Source organism: Haemorhous mexicanus, chromosome 1 (genome assembly GCF_027477595.1).
Source record: "Haemorhous mexicanus isolate bHaeMex1 chromosome 1, bHaeMex1.pri, whole genome shotgun sequence".
NCBI classification, from domain to species: domain Eukaryota; kingdom Metazoa; phylum Chordata; class Aves; order Passeriformes; family Fringillidae; genus Haemorhous; species Haemorhous mexicanus.
Window position 1 is genome coordinate 6,193,197 of NC_082341.1, and position 17,365 is coordinate 6,210,561.

The following is a 17,365-nucleotide window of genomic DNA, read 5'->3' on the forward strand; positions in this document are numbered from 1 at the left end:
AGAGATGTCATGAATCAAAGTGATCTAGTTTACATTTCTGCCCTGTTTCTTTTGTGTGGATCATTTCTCCCTCCTTCTGTTGCCATAACTCACCATGCAGCACAGAATCACAGCTGGCTGTGCAGCAAGCCTGGCACCACCAGCAGCTGCTGGGTCAGTCCCCAGAAAATCTGGGATACACACAAAATCTCACAGAGAGGGAAAAATCTCACAACTTCAGCCTGAGAGCTAAATGTTCAAGCAGTTGTGGGATCTGTCTCCAGATTTCCAGTTCAGAGGGATTCAGGCTGAAGCAATTTACATTGCTGCTCCATGGCATTGATCACAATTTGCATTCGTTTGCAAAAGGGACTGAAGGGATTATCCCAACCCCAGTCTGGGCATGGCAACCTTGCAGCCACCACAGCCAAATTCCCCAGAGACCAGGATTCAGAGCCTCTGCTCAGGTGGACAGCAGTTTATCTATTATAGCAACACCCCTGAATCCAAACAACCATACATGAATGCACAGTCCCAAATCCAGGTGCACTGCAGTAGTTGTATGGATCCCAAGCATTTCTCAGTAGATGTGGACAGCACACTTTGTTCTCCTTTCCCAACCCTTTAGGAGGAACTATGGGTTGCCCAGTATTTAAATTATTCTCATGAGACCTGGGAGACCAAGGTTTGACTCTTGTCCTACGAAAGGTTTCTGTTTTGGCCAGGAACACAGGAAAAACACCCAGTTTCTCAGAGGTATGTTGGAAATCTGGTCAAGCTTAAGAAAGCTAAACTTAGGAGTCAAAATCCTGTAACAGTCAATGGAGATCAGGTCCCCACATTCCACAGTGACTTCTTGGCCTTCCCATGCCTAGAGATGGTCCCCAAGATTTGCTCAGTGACCTTCATGAAGACAAATGTGAAGCTGACCAGTCTGCAGTTTTCTTAGGCCCTCCTTGCTTGAGGATGACCTTGACATCAGCCTCTTCCCCAGTCCTGGGGACTTTCCATAATCACACCCACCTTTCAGAGATCACATTGAGCTGTCTCGCAATGGCATCAACCATCTTCCTCAGCACCCTCCAACACATCCACCTGGTCCCGTGCATCCACATATGCCCATTTTGCTTCACCAGTGCCTAAACTGATCCTCTCCTGTGACAGGTGGCACCTACCTCTCCTAAATCCTGCTCCTAGGCACGAAAATGAAGAGGTTTGACAGCAGACCTTGCCAGCAATGACAAAGGCAAAGAGCACCTCAGCTTTCCCCATGCCCTTTGTCACTAGGTTGGCCAATACATTCAGCAGCAAATCAATATGTTCCCATTTTCCCTTTCCTGGTGATTTACTTATAGAAATCCTTATTCCTGCCCTTCACACCCTCACCAGTTTCATCTCACTTTTGGCTTTTTGAATTTCATCCATGTTAGAGCGTATCTGAGATCTGAGGACAAGTGACATTGGCCAAGACTCATCAGCACCTGTAAAAACAGATGTCATTGTCGCAACTTGACTGTTTCTTGAAAGGGTGGCCATTTGCTTTTTGACACAAAAGTGAGAAATTGAAGAAAAACAGCCTAACTGCTCATTTAAGGCAGCCTGTTCTTTCCCTTCTGCTTAGCCAGTTAAAACCTCATTTGACAATCTGAGAGTTTAGCTCCCAGTGCTCTTGCTTAAAATATAACAGATGGCCTCTAATAAGTAAATTGAAAAGTGCAAATAAGGTTAAAACAATTTTTCTTTATTGAATATCATTAACTTCAAGGCTGTCCACTTTAAAATGCTAATTAAACCTCACTTCCTTTTGCAGGGCTCTAGTGAAGAAAGATTGCCGTGAGGTAAATTCCTCTTGTTTGTAGAGGACCAGCCCAACAAACTGATAGCAAACTGGGCTGTTACATGTCCCAAGATTAAGAAGTAGAGTTGGAAGTTTTCCATTATTTGTTCCTTCCTTACCTTTTCCTTCCCACAAACCAAACACAGTCAAGCAGGAAGAGATCAAGTGTTAAAACCTGCCCTGTCCACACAGCAAACAACAGTTTCTCTGAAGGTCACTTGGTCCAAACCAGTTTTCACACAGGATTTCTAACACCTTGTCACAGCCTACAGCATGTTGTGCTGCAGGTGTGGGGCTCTGTTTTCCTGGCACCTGGTACAGAGTACAAGAGGTCCTTAAACACTTCGCCCCCACCTCGCTCCTAATTTCCAGTGCAAATTTATTCCCAACCAGTATGTGTCACTTGTTCATGTGCCAACACTGTTCTTTGGCCTGAAGAGCTTTCTCCACCCCCAACCTGAAGGATTTTTACTGAACAACCCAATAAATAGGTTTTACTGGATAACCCAACTTCTTTGTGCTTCTGGCAAAGCAAATTAAATTTCAGCCTCCTCTCCTAGGACAGCCCTTCCCCTGATCAAGGTACCAGCCCCTCCTTCACCTGTTCCAGTTTTAATTCTTCTTTCTTCAGCACAAGAGAGCAGATCTGGCAGGGTCTTACCAAAGTGCTACGTGAGGCAATGCTCTATCTCAACTCGAAAGGCACACAGGTGAAGTCCAGGATAAAATTCACCTTCTTCATGGCCAGGTCATACTCACAGTTCTTAGGTATTGTGTAAAAAAATTAATATTTTTTTACCTTTCACCTCTTTTACTTCTGCTGAAGGTTGAACTCTAGTCTAAGGCAGATCCAAGAGGGACCATGACTCAGCCCCCAAAGAGAGCCTGATGTCTAGCTGATGCAAAGCAGACAACATTTTGGACAACAGGCTATCACCATGAGCAGGGAGCTCTGGGTGCTCCCCCTGCCTGGTGGATTTGACCCCAGGTGCCAGTTTGCAGACCACCTTTGGTAGGCTGCAGGAACCTCAGGGAGGGAGAGGTTTCCACATCTGCTGTAAACCAGAGCTGCTGTAGATTAAAAAGTCAGGATGCACCAGGCCAGAAAAAAGAGCCTCTGAGTGCCTGGCTCTCCTCACCAAGAATTCCCGAGTTCAGGTGAATTCTCCCTCCCCATCTAAACATGGTTCTCAGCCACCTGAGCAAATTAATTCACTTTGTCAATTAAAGATTCAGAGTATAAATTACAAAATGCAGAACTTGATACAAATTGCCTGTCCAGTCTCACCTCAGTGATTTCTCATCCAGACAATCTGGCTGAACATTAGCATCCTTCACATCAAACCACTCATACTATAGATAATCCAACACTGCCTGTCCAGCTAACCTGAGTTACAAAAAAGTTTCTGGGCCAAGAGGGAAGGGAAAAGAGCCTTTTAAGATTTACTCTGGTCTTTATGGGAAGTCCTTTGTCCCACAGAGGCTCATCCTTCTTTCTGTGGAAACCCATGAACAAGGAGGGTTGACAACAGGCAGGAGCAGTTGTAGCAAAACTTGCTTAACCAGTCCATTTTTAAATCATGCCAAAACCACACACAACACAGATCAACACAAAAAATCTGTATTTACTGGACAAACAGCAAAATAAGTCTGTGCTGAAAGGTTTTTGTGAGAGTCTGCCAAACACAGAATCACAGAATGGTTTGGGTGAGAAGGGACCTTAAGATCATCTAGTTCCAATCCCTTTGTCATGGGCAGGGACACCTTCCACAAATGAAAAACAACAGCTCTATTTTCACAGCCAAGAATCACTCTGAGGAAAATAAAATACTTTCACAGCCAGGCAGAAATTGAAATGAAGTTTATTTGCTTATTCATTCAGTTGAACTCTCTGACTAAATCACATATTGGGTTAGCTGCCTTCAATGTTTTCTCTTTCCTCTACTTGGGTAGGAGTTCCTTCTAAGGGACAAAAATTGCAGGGACCCAAATAATTTAACTGAGAAATGGAAATTGGGAAAACATATTGTTGCCTTTTGACAACATCTTTCTTTATCAATAGGCTGTTTCTGCTATATGCAACTGCCCTTAAGCAGGGCAATAACCCAGCAAAGAAATTATTCCAGGAGTGACAGGAGAATGTCCCACACTAACCTAACAAGCTGTGACAGCCATGTGAAGAGATGCTCCCAGGTGGCATAAGCTGTGATATCAAAGTTGTTACACAGCATGGCTTGGATGACTTTTTAAGGAGAATTCCATCTTCCAAAACACCAGTGTTTATCAGACCTGGAAGAGAGTTGAGGTTTCAGGAGGGTAGTGCATACATGTCAATCAGAGAGCAAATAGTGTCCTCGAACAGCAAGTGGAGCAGACCTTTGTTTTCCTTTGTTCTCCTGTGCAAAGCTTGTCTCAGTCTTAAGGGAGCTGTCTTTCACTGAACCAGGGTTTTGAGCTCGCAGGCATAACACAAATGCCTGGGAGAGTCCAGCTTGAAGGGATAAACACAAGCAAGGGCATGTAAATAAAGGACAAAAAGAAAGAATGTGAGTACCAAAGCTCTCAAGCTGTGTCTGCTGGATACCTCCATGCAGGTGAGTCTGAGAGGAGTTGGAGAGGTCAGTCTCATGAATTTGACAATAAATACAGAGCAGTTGTGGAATTAGAGAGCTTTCCAGCTGTAGAGTGGTAAATGGGGACAAATCTCATCTCCAAAACTGAGACAAGCTTTCAATCAAGTCTTCAGGAATTTTGGCACGAGAGAAATCAGCTTTTTCTGTCCTCTTTTCCACACCACTGCCTTTCTACTCAGTAGGGAGAAACTGCTCACTCAGGAGACAAATCACCTGATCTGTTGTAGACATCTGCCACAAGGTAAGATGAACAACAGCCAGAAACTCTTCTCCCTCGTGGTCCTCTCCTTTGATTGCTAAAGGAGCCCATACGACAGCAGACAGAGATGTCTACACTGGTCAGATGAACCCCACACCTGAATGACCAGACTCCTCTTTGGCTGATGAGATGCTAAAAGAGGAACAATAACCAAATGCATTACAGAGTACTCTGCCAACATATACCAAATAAAAGCATCTTAAGAATGTGTCACAAATGCCTGTCATCTAAAGACATTAGAGCAAAAAACATCTCACACAATTAATGATATCCCCAAAGTAGTCAGGCTGGTGATGGAACAGCATGCCTAATGGGCTAATGGGCAGGCTGACACATCAGTGGATGAGGTGACTGTCCTAGATTGCCAAGCAAATTGTATTCTACTTGCCATCTGTAAGGCAGTTGTCTTCTGTTAAATGGGCAGTTTTCCTTATCTCTTCCACATCCCATCCTCCCTTGGGGGGACATCTGCTGATAACAGGATATTGAATGTCACTGCATGCCTGATAAGAACTACAGCATCCCACTGGGAGATGTGAGCCCAGAGGGAGGAGCCAAGCATTCCTACCCGGATATAATCTGGAGATTCTGGAACACCAGCATGGCTTCTCCACTGGATTTCCCAGAGGAACAGCTGCCTCTTCCACTGGATCTGCAGAGGAAGACTCCACCCTTCTACAGGATCCCTGCTCCACCAGAACCACACCTGACACTCCAGGAGGGCTGCAGCCACAATTCCAGTTGGACTGCTACCAACACCCCGACCCACAGGGTGTCAGGTTGTGTTCTGACTCTGTCAGTGTTGTTTTAGTTTACTGCATTGTTTATTTTATCTTTTTATTTTCTTCCCTAATAAAGAGCTGTTATTCCTGCTCCCATATTTTTGCCTGAGAGCCCCTTAATTTAAAATTTATAGCAATTCTGAGGGAGGGGGTTTACATTTTCCATTTCAGGGGAGGCTCCTGTCTTCCTTAGCAGACACCTGTCTTTCCAAACCAAGACAGTGACTCAGTGAAAGACTGGAATCAGAGACTGTAGCAGTATCCATAGGCAGTGATAGCTGCTCCTTCACGCTTCTCTCAGAGTATGTGCTTCAAGAACATTGAACCAAGTCACTGAGTTCCCACAGTGGCTGAGACATTCCCAGAAGCCTGGGGTCACCACAAAAACATTGTTCTGTTTGTCAAGGCCAAGTTTTAGAAGCAGCAGAGAGGCAGAAGAACAAGAATAGCAAAATGACTCTTGGGGCTGGATTTCAACAAAGTGTCACATAAGAGGAGTTCTCAGCATCCCTCAGAAGTGGAAACAGCCAGTAGGGTAAATCATCTACAAGAAAAGGTAGTTATCTGCAGCAAAAGAGGAAAAACTGGTTCTAGGGGGGAAAATAATCTAAAAATATTATGTTCTAGAAGTGTAAGCTGTGATGGCTGAAAGCTAAACCATTTGAACTGACCAACCAGAGCTTGATCCAGACTGCAAAGCATGGAAGGTGAGCAGGGGTTTCCCAAAGAATTCATTCAGACTTCTTTTGCCTTGCACATCACATAGTGCTTTTGACCTGCACAAAATGAGCCTAAAGTAATAAAAAGGTACAATTCTTTGGTGCAGACAAGATTTTGTACCAAATTTTGCACAGGAGTATAAAATTTCAAGCCACATGGAATCAGGACTAGAGTCACCTTCAGAGAAGCTTGTTAGGGAAATGCTCCTCACAGAACTGTGATGCCCTGGTATCAGATGAGTGAATGTTCTGCCTATTTTCCTTTGCCTTTTGTTTGGCAATTTCAATTTGCATTGAAATGCAAATTTAACATGAGGGTCAAGATTTCACCAAAACCAAAATCAGAGCGGTTACATGAAAAATCATCAGCTGAGGTGAAGAAAAATCCAAATTAGTCCCTTTCTCCTATAGAAGAGATCTAAACTGGCCTGGCATTGATGACAACACCGAGACCAGACAGTTTAGTTCTCTAAAATGTTGGTATTTTTTCTCCTCAGACCCTAACCTGCATGCAGCAGTCTGGGGATCAAGGTAATAGAAATGAGGATAAAACAGATTATTTGTTCAAAGTCCTATTTTGGCTTTTTGTGGCTTGATATGTACATCCTTCACTGCACTGCTCTGTGATCTGTGGTGGTAGCTCAACTCCAAAGGAAAAGCAAGCTGCAAAACAAAAGGGTCCTCCTGGGATCACACACAGCAGTATTCAGCTCAATTACTTATTAAAGCACCGACACAGCATAGATTTTTTTTCAGTACATTACTTATTCAATCAGAGCTCCAACTCTCTCAGACTGATCCCTTAAGAAAAAACAAACATCTTTCCCTGTTTGTTTCCAGCTGCATCACAAAAGACTTTAAAGACTTCAGGCTGCAAAGAAAACTGTTTTTCTTTGGGTTGTTGTACAGCAGGAGCCTGTGGGTGAATCCAGTGAAGCTCTGACTGACTGGTGAGAGCACAGGCCCATCGAGCTGGGAAAGGTACTTGGATTTTTCCATGTAACTCCATGACCCACCTCCAACCTAGAGTAGCTTTACCTGTGTGGGACAGGAGCTGCAGGCAAGACAGAGGGGAACAATCTCTTTGTGGCAATCAAGGGTTGTTTTTTTTTTTTACAGGAGGTGAGATCAATTTTCCATCAAGTTATTCTAGACTGGGAATAGTTCATCAGATATTTAAACACAGAAGCTGAACTTTCATCTAGGCAAGATGGGCATGCCTCATTGCTCACCTTGAAGAACAGTAAGGTCCCCTGTGGAGGAGGGAGGGAATCAACCTCCATCAAATATTTAGAGGTAGAAGCTGTTGCCTTGCTTTTAGATTTCTCTTAGCTAAGCTGTTAAGTTGTGGAATCACTGAGGTTGGAAAACAGCTCCAAGATCACTGAGCCCAGCTGATACCGTAACAACACCACCTCTACTCCAGACAGCCAGAGTACCATAAGGTAGAGAAACTGGCAAAAAGCCCAAGTGGTTTTGGAAACCAAAGGGCACCAGATCCTTCCATCACTTTTTTAAAGGGATGTGAGAGCAAGAACCTGTGTTTCCTTGGTGAGCTGTTGTGCTTTCCTAGAAGGACAAAAATAAAAGAGTAGTAGAAGTCTTACCGCAGAATTTCTTCAAAGGACCTTTCAAGGGGAAGATTTATTGAGTCTTATTCTATCAGACACTAGTCAGTGAACATGTGCAACTTGGGTAAGCGGGGAAAAAAAAGAGCTTGTCTATAAATTCTTGCACTCCAGACACTGTTCCTCAGAGGCCAGCCCTAATAAACTCATCACCACAGCAATACTATAATTCAGTGGTGGCTCACTCTTCAGAGCCCTGCATCTTTTCTCAGGGACTCCTGCAGCAAACACACTGTGCATCAGCTGCCCTGAGGACACAGTGCTTTAGTGCTGATGTGGGATGTGTCAGAGAGCTCCAGCCCAGCCCAACAGACAGGGAAGTGTCTCCTCTTCCTATCCAGAGAAGAGCTCAGGCCCAGAAAGTAGTTAAATCATACAGACTATATCCTACTAGCACCATAAAATACTTTGCTAGGAGCCAAGATATTAACTAGAAATGTTCTACAATGTGCTATGAGCTGGGAAATGTGAGCGTTAATCTTCCCCAGCTGAGTCAGAAACTGATCTTGAGCCTCCCATTTCACAAGCAAATAAAGCCAGAAAGCTACAAGAGACAATAATCATCTCACCCTGACAAAACTAATGAGCTACTCAAGAAATTGTCACCAAAACTGCACAAAGCTGAAAGATGTAGAGAAGGCAGAGTTACTGAATGCCTTCCTTTCATCAGTCCTCACCAACAAGAGCAGACCTCAGGAATCTCTGACCCAGGAGACCAGGGTAAATGAATGTCAGGGGAAAGACCTTCCTTAGGTCATCAAGGGTCAGGAGAATCTCTCTTACAAGGAAAGGGTGAGGAGCTGGGGCTGTTCAGCCTTGACATAGACCAGGCTCTCCTCAGTGGCACCCAGCAATGGGACAAGAGGAATGGGCAGAAACTGATGCCCAGAAAGTTCCACCTGAACATGAAGAAGAACCCCTTTACTGGGCAGTGACCAAGCACTGGATCAGGTCACTCAGAGAGGGTGTAGAGTCTCCCTCACTGGAGATATTCCAGAACCATCTGGACACAATTCTGTGCCATGGGTTAACCCTCTTGGAGCAGGGAGGTGGGACCAGATGACCCCTGTGGCCCCTTCCAACCTGACCCTTTCTGTGATTGTGACCTCTCCAAACCCCTGTCCTTTGTGGTTAACTTTGACATCAAACTAACCAGTAACCTGGCAGAACTTCAGGCTAATGAGGATGGTAATGCTGCTTAAACTACCAGGCATTGTTTAACTTGCATTAATTAATCCTACTACATTTCTCTACAGCCTTGCTCAATGACAAAGCAACTGCTGACAGTAGAGGCCTGCAAGAAGTATTATATGTTTTAGCACTGTACCTTGGGACCCAGAATAATAAGCACATAAAAGAGATAGATGTGTATTTCTAAAGCCACCTTTTAAAGCAATTGCTTAAAAGAATCCTGCTTTAGCAACTAGAAAATGTAATTCTTGACCTTCCTGAGTAATCATGCTAATATCAGGAGAAGTTGTAATTATTCAGTCATGAAGAAAAGAAGGTACTGTCTGTACTCAAAAGTGAAGCACTTAAATATAAAAGAGAGACCAAAGGAGGAATGTGAGTATTCCCTGGCCACTCCAGAGGTGAGTCATGGCAAGGGGTCCCCACTCTCAACAGGATGTGGCAGGGATAGGGAGAGTGCTCCTATGCCCCCAGAATGTGAGGAATATGAATTTGAGTCATCCAGCTCCAGCAGGGCACAATCCAGCTCTCAGTCAATAAAGAGATCCACTACTCTACAATTCCCTGGCTTATTCCCAAGACACATTACAGCTTCTAGAGGAAGGGAAGAAAGGCTCCAGTCACTTTCATTAAACAATCTGCTTTATTCCCAGGAGAAATTTTATCCTAAGGGAAAGATACCAGCTCCACAGAATGTAGTAAAGTGTTCCCACTTGCACAGGGGTGTTCATTCAAATTCTGCAACTTCCACACATCTTTGCAGAAAGATCTCCTGGCTCACATTTTCTAAGATTTTCTCAGCTAGAGGCTCCTTAAACTGGACTAAAACATTTGAAGTGAAACAGTAGCAACAGAGCAAGACAATCAAGCTCTTCTATTCAAGATGTCCAAGAAAGAAATGGGATATCGGGAGTGTAAGAAAAAAATTATCTTCCTGCCCTGTTGAGAGCAGGTCATGACACAGAATTTCACAGCCATGACAAGGAGGAGGAAGAAGGAGAGTAACCCCAAGCTGGTGTGCAGATGGACTGACCCTGCTTTCTGAAGCAGAAAGGAGGTGTATGAAACTTCCCATTTTGGTCTCTTTTTTTTTTTTTTTTTTTTTTTTTCACAAAACCGATGTCAAGTAAAACATTGCACAGTGGTGTCTGTATCACAGAAGATCTCTGTGCACTCCACAATCTATAAACCCTGCCAGATCATGCTTTATCACACAACAGGCTTTCCATAGTATCATGTGACAAGAATTTCCCTTCTCAGAGGATCCCAGGGAGACTTTAAAGACTTTAATCAGCCTACTCACATATTAAAGAAAGATGGGATTAAGTCAGTGTGTTTATGCTTTCTGTGTGGGCAAAGATATAAACATCTCCAAGTTACAGATGAACAGAAAGATAGTCTCAAAACATTTAAGCAAGAGAAATTGAGGAATTAAGATACTTTGCTAGACAGGTATGCAGAGGATGGCACACCAAACACGTGGAATCAAAGCTGACAGAGATGGGTAGAGTGACTCACATACACAAGGAACTTGACTTTGTCACCCAGCTCTTCTGAAACAGCAAGCACAGTCTGAAAAGTACCTAAGAAAAATTGAGGCTACAAACACACAAAGCAATATGATGCTTTTTTAATCAGGTTTTCAATCACAATGTAATTTTTTCCCCACCAACACACTCAAACACAGACATTTAAAAATTATTTGTCTACAAAGAGGAACGAAATGATTTAAGCAGCTCCAGTAAATTCTGAGCAAATCTCTTCTGATCTTCTCCTTGGGAGTCTGCTCAGACAACATATAAATTTTATTTGCTTCTATTTCACAAGACAAGAAGAGGCTGGGTTGTAGATAACCTTCTGTTCAAGCTCAGCATATCTTTTCAGAAGTGGACGATAGAGCTAAAAAGCAAAAATAAATAAATATGTCTCATTGAAAAGTTAGGTTTTTAAATTACACTGTAGTTAAAAAGCATCTTCAGACATGAAAAATGCAGCATCTTCACAGGTACCTGAAGGTTTGGGCTGTTTTTTCCCCAATTTGCTCATGAAAGAGCTGCAGAGTTTTCCCTCTTTAAATGTCACAGTCCTTTTTACCATCGCCTTTACAGCTTAATTTTATGACATGCACAGGTTGTTCTTATTGTGACTGGGTTCTTGCTATAAGCAGAAGCCATTACTTCCAGCAGAAGCAACTCAGCTAAAGTCACCTCTCCCAGTGTGACATGCCCCCTCAGTAATAGCTGTGCTAATCACCCAGGCAGAACTCCTGTCCTTGCCTCCCTCCACTGCCCCAGGATGGATCACTGCCTCTGTCCCCTCCTCCTCCTCTGCCTCACTAATCACCCCACTGCACCTCCAGCACAGTCAGCTGGGTCCTCCTTGGCCAGTGTGCTGACCAGGGCCTTCTGAAACACACCTCACACTCCCTCTCAGACTCCTGAACCTGTTAGAGCTGCTTCTCTACTGCACATCCTTCACAGCCACATCCTTTGCCATCCACAGGCTGCTCCACAGCCATGTTCCTTGCTCCCCAGGCCCACAGGGACAAATGCAGACCCAGCTTCTAGCCACAGCTGCACCAAGTATCTGAGTAGCTTGTATTTTCCTAGCTAGAATTTTCCAGCAGTTTTTAGGTACAGTATTGTTACAACCATAAAAAGAAGAATCAAGTCTCAAATGTGTTCAAAACCCCAGACTCAGACACATCCTGCACTTTCAGATATGGGTGAGATCCATGACATGAGAAACCCTGAATAAACCTCTGCTCTGGCTCCAGCCAAAAACTGTACTTCATCTAGATCTTGGAGATGCACCTTTCTCCTTATCTCCTCCCTTATCTGTCCCTCTAATAAAACCAGCACTGTGACAAGCCATACCAGGAGAGCTTTGCACATTTGCTGGCTCCAGCACAAAGAAGGGAATGCCATGAGCAGGGTCTGGTACAGGCTTGAGCAGTCCCTAGGAGGATGCCATAAGGTCATATCCCTGCCACAGTGAATCCTAGAGGCTGCCAGTCTGGTCTACATGCCCTCTGCACTGACTCATAATCAGGGCAGCCTCACTCCTGGCTCCAGGTTCAGAGAGGTTATAGAGCCATAATGAATCACAGCCAGCAAACTGAATTACTGCTCTCATCAGTAAGAGAGATCTAGCATTTCAATGTGGTTTATCCTTGTCAGGACAGCCAACAGCAGTGTGTGTACATGTATGAAAAATTCAGGAGGAAAATGTTTCAGGTGTAAAATATGGGGAGGTAGTAGGAGACCAGCTTCTCCCTGGGCAGGTCTCAGTGCAGTCCTGCAGTAGCCTCAGTGTCTGTAGCAGCCACACTTTCCCAGATTAAAAAAAAAAAAGATATCACAAAGTTTCCTCATCTAGGAAATAGAAAATGGTGAGGTTTTGTTTTCTGTTTCTACTCATGGCAAAATACCCAGTTTTTATGTTTCCCTTCTGCTGAATGATAGTTTAAGATAGAGCAGTGAAAACTGGATTTATCTCTTCATTCTCATTTCCACCTTCCACAACAGCAGGTGGAAGTGACTTAATGGACACATTCTGCAGATGGATCTAGTTTTGACCAACTCCTTCCTTTTTACAAACCAGATGTTAGAGAAATTAAAGTTGCATTTCTACATTTCTGTAACAGTTTAAGTATATGAAGGGGTAGAAGAGAAGAGCATCCACAGCAAGTGGAAAGAGACACTGTTTGTTAGCCAAGACATCAGAAAATGGTTCTTAAAGCCACCTCACAGTGACTGAGTCTTACAGTGTCTTCCACTGATTAAAGCAAAGAATCCTACTCACTCCTGCCTCTGCAACAGACTCACTCAGTGACCCCAGGTCAGGCATTTAACATGTGTGTGCCCCAGCTCCTCTTCTCCACAGGACAGTGATACTGAGATCCTGGAGGTTTATGCAGATTTATGGGGTTAGAAAATAAAATGCACCACTATTATGAACTGTCACATTACTCAGCATGGTATTTTTAACTAACTACATGAGGGCCTGGAGGGCTCAGAGAAGTACACATATATATTCTTTTCATGTTCCCAAAGAACATGAAAATATTGCTCCCATTTCTGGTAAATATGCACATCAGAGTAAACAAAACATTGAGCAGGCAACTATGGCTATACTGGGAGTATCAGTATTTCAAATAAAACCAGCTCCTCTATTCACTGAAGCATCTGTAATGAAGACTGGCTATTTCTTACTTCACTGTTCTGTAAATTTGATAAGTGCTAAGTGCTTCTCAGCAAAGATTCAGCACAGCAAAGCTGCATTGGTAAGTGAGCTCAGGCACTGAGAAAGCAGGCTCCATATTATTTGCCCATCAGTATTTTTACAAAATACACACATTTACCAGAAGGCTGGGAAGTATTATTGTTAATACATCACTCTAAATTAAAATGTGTCAAAATAAATGAACAACCACATTTACTGACACAGTTTCTTTTCCTAAGCTTAAGCACTTAGTTTGCTAATTGAGAAAATTCAGGCATTTGCAATAAGCTTCTCAGCCATTAGTGTAAATGAATCCTGCATTATGGACCATATGAAAAAAATTGCAAACAAATAGTCAAGAATATTTCCTGTACTCTATTCCTGCTCTTTGGGGTAAAAAGCTGTGCAGCTCAGAGGGATAAGCAAAGCCCTAAATTCCTCCTCCTCAGGGAATTTGGCTGTAATACCACCAGTACATCATAGCTGATAAGTGCAGCAGTACCACGGGCTTTTCACAAGCAGTATTTTTCATGCCAGCTGAGGTTTGGGGCTGGAGCATTGCAGCTCCCATGAAACACAGAGAAGAAAAGTCAAACAGCACCAGCCCAGAGCATGGCCTGAGTGTGCACCCAGGTGTGCCTGTGGAAGGTGATTCTCCACTTCTGTCATGACTGAAGTGCCTCCACAGAACCTTGGGCAACTCCTCCTGTGCAGTTCTGGGAGTCTCTTTCCTGAGGCAATTATATGGATGTATTCTTATAATTGAGGTCCAAAGGGACTAAAGGACTCTCAATAATGCATAAAAACCCAAGGACATAAATTCCCTCTCTGCCACAGCCTCAAACCTAATCTATCAAACCATGATATTTAATAAAAGTAATTACATGTATCACAACACAAACCTTATTATTGTCCATAATTTAATTGTCCTTGCTTAATTATGGCCCTTTCTCCAGCTTATCTTTATAGCCTACTCCACAACGTTGCCAGTACTCTGACTGTTTCATTTACAAACCCTAAACTTCTCTCCTGGGACAATTTGGTCACATTCTGACAGTCCCACAACTGAAGAAAATGCTAATGATTAATAATACATTATAGCAGGGAATAATTTAACTTGCCCTCTCTGAAAAATGCATTTGTACAATGCTACCTTGTTCTCTAGAACAAATCAAATGTTTCATCCTGTTACTACATCTCACCACATTACCAGCCCATGTACTCAATTGGGCTTTTACTGTTTAGATTGTCCCTGCCACCTTCTAAGAGCAAAAGCAGCTACAAATTATTACTACAAGTGACAATCCACATGGATCCTCCTGTCTCCTGCAATGCTCTGTTAGCCAATCACTGGAGCAATTCAAAATTTACAAATCACAAAGATGATGCTGATGATTATCTAATTTTAATCTACCCAAGTACATTTAATCTACCCTGAATAGATTAAAATTAATCAGTCTCTCACAAACACTTGCTGCTTTTGCTGTGTTCCTTTTTTTTTAAACCAAAGTCAAATTAGTCATAGAGATTTGCTTAAGAAATCAAGGGTTCTTTTATTTTTCAAATCATAGCAGTTGTTCCCTATTCTTAACAGAGAAAGAACACTCATAAAGCAGAAACAATAAAAGAATGTTCTGAAATACTCTGAAGACTCCTCCAAGGAACCACACCTGAAACAATTACATTCTTTACCTCAGATATCCATTCTGCAAGCCTATCTTAATCAGTTTTAAAAATTATTGGCTACACAAATCACCTTAATCAAACTTCTATCAATACCTATTATATTTTTGTGGCTGTATTATTATTACCTACTTTGCACTAAATAACCAACCTAAACCAATTCTAGAAAACAACCTCCCCCTTCCAAAATCTAACTCAAGAAAATATAATTATTTTAAATCAATAAATAGGTCATTATAACCTTCCTGGGTAATAGGGTCATTTCTATAAATCCACCCACTTACAAGGCAATTCACCAAAGTCAAGAAAACCTGTTAGGTTTACATTTTCCCTTCCTGAATTTTTGCAAGATTAATACATCTCAGCAGAGTCAATAAAGCAATCAAAAATCCCACATCCAGAGGTAGTGAGCTGCTCTATGCCTTCTTCCTACAAAACCCCACAGGATAATATCACAACCAATCTGGCACTCTGTCACACAGCTTGTGTAAACACAAGTGACCAACTCCCAGACAATCATGTTCTCTCTCATGTTTTATTTTTGCCTAATTAACCAACTAGCCAACCATCCCTGTTTTAATAGATTACTAAAATAGATCTGAATTCTAATGCTAAAATAACAGATTACTTCTGTCTGTTAGCATCTATTTATTGCTCTAGAATCTCCTGCTTATTTTTGTCATGCTTAGTGGTTCTGATTAATCTTTTTCCTCGGGGAAGAGAAGAGGCCCCAAAGAGGTGAAATGACTCTAATTTTTGCTATGCTGAAAAAAAGGAAAAAAGATTAATCAGATTAACCCACAGATGACTGACTTGAGCTGGTCTGGTTGAGTGAGTGACCAAGGGCTATCACCACAGTGGTTCCCACCAGCACACCTCCTGACCCATTTGGGCATTGACAGAATTAGAAACAAGCTCAGATTAATACCCCTATCCTACAAAAATACTGGGAAATCAGGTTCAGCTGAGAGACTCGGGGTCATACCCACAGAGAGGGATTCATCCTCTTTGAAATGGTCTCTTCAAGGCACCATGGTCTGCTGCAGGACAAAGTCACATTGTTGCCAGGCAAGTTGGAACTTTTGAGACTTCAGTTTCCACTAACTACTGATTCATGGCCCACCACAAGCCCTATGTTCCCCATCTTGTGACTTTATTCTATTTTACCTGCCCATCAGTTTAATTGAACCAGAAGAGCTGCTTTGTGTGCCCTGCCCTTGCTTTTTAAAATCACATTCATTATCACAAATGAGCCCTCAGAAATCAAAGAAAAGCTTTTTGCATTTTTGGTTCCTGGAAACCCCTGCTGTGGGCATAGGCCTTGGCAAGCAAGGAGAAGCTACATCAAACTGTCCCATCTGACCTCTGTCTATAGGAGGTTTTCCTCTCTCCAATGATCTAACACGTTGTCTCCAACCTATACCAGGAAGAAAGGATGAAACCAGAGCAGATTGCTGTGTTATGACCTGTTTTTTCTCCACCCTGCCAAGATCTAGCTGTAGCTGTCCAAAAAATGTAAAGAAGTGGATGGGGGAATTTCACATTGGTGAGCCAGACTCTTTCAGAAGAGCTCCTCAGCAAGACAGGACTTAACCTCGGGATGACTTTGAAGTTTATAAAAAGAACTATCATTTAAGTGAAAGGCTCTAACCTCAACAGAATGAAATTGGATGGACAGGGAGATGCAGCCCTGTATGAAACAGAATCAAACTGACTCATTGCATTATGAATTTTTGCTGCACTGTTCATGCTAGCACACTGTATTACTGACAGGCCCTCTGGCTTTCTGCAGTTTCACAGCCATGAAAGTAGCCAGGGAATCCACCATCAACTGCAAAATTATAAGGCAGGAAGAAAGAAGAAATGGTGTGGAATATGTAATTGCAAGAAGCTGATTTTAATGGAATGAGCAGGAAAGCTAAGCTAAAGAGCAGGAATGGTTGTTCCTTCCCATGCTGTTTGGCCACTGCCTCCCCTGTCATTCATTCCTATTTACTGGGGCAACAATTCACTACTGTACATCATTTAAAACCAATAAAAGAGATGTGCAAGGAGAGCCTTGCAGGTCTAACCATGTGGAAAAGGAAAGTATTGAGAAGGAGATAATTAACTCTTTTAGCTTCCAGGCCATTTTATGCAGAGAGCAAAACAGAAAGAGGTATCTGAATTCCCCAGTGATCTCTCCAGTCAGGTTTGCTTGGCCCCTGCAGGGGTACAAGGTGCTTGCAAGGCCTCTGTGAGTGACAGCTGTGTTCTCTGCCCTTGAGTTTTCTAGCTGAAGCAGCACCAGGGGGTCAGAAGCAGGTCTCTGAGCACTCCCCACCTCCAGCCCAGCTTTTCAGCACACAGCATTTTGGGGAGGAACAGGGCAGCGACGTGAGGTTGATCAGACACCAGGGAGCTGCTCCTGTGGTGTGCTCCCTGCAGAGA

General features: G+C 42.9%; 1 protein-coding gene across 2 annotated transcripts in view; it reads right to left on the reverse strand.

The window, feature by feature from the left end:
• Positions 1 to 3,662: 3,662 nt before the first annotated feature.
• The window catches only part of XYLB (xylulokinase), an 89,771-nt gene continuing 76,068 nt past the window's right edge, over positions 3,663 to 17,365 (reverse strand). Inside the window, exons 19-20 of one of the 2 annotated variants that reach the window (XM_059839121.1) lie at positions 4,663 to 4,840; positions 3,663 to 4,105 (exon numbers count right to left, since the gene is read on the reverse strand). In XM_059839121.1, coding sequence (XP_059695104.1) covers positions 3,966 to 4,105; positions 4,663 to 4,840 — 318 coding nt within the window. In that variant the 3' untranslated portion in view covers positions 3,663 to 3,965. Of the gene's footprint in view, positions 4,106 to 4,662; positions 4,841 to 10,642; positions 10,928 to 17,365 lie in introns of those variants that run through there. The other variant, XM_059839131.1, reaches the window with a different exon arrangement.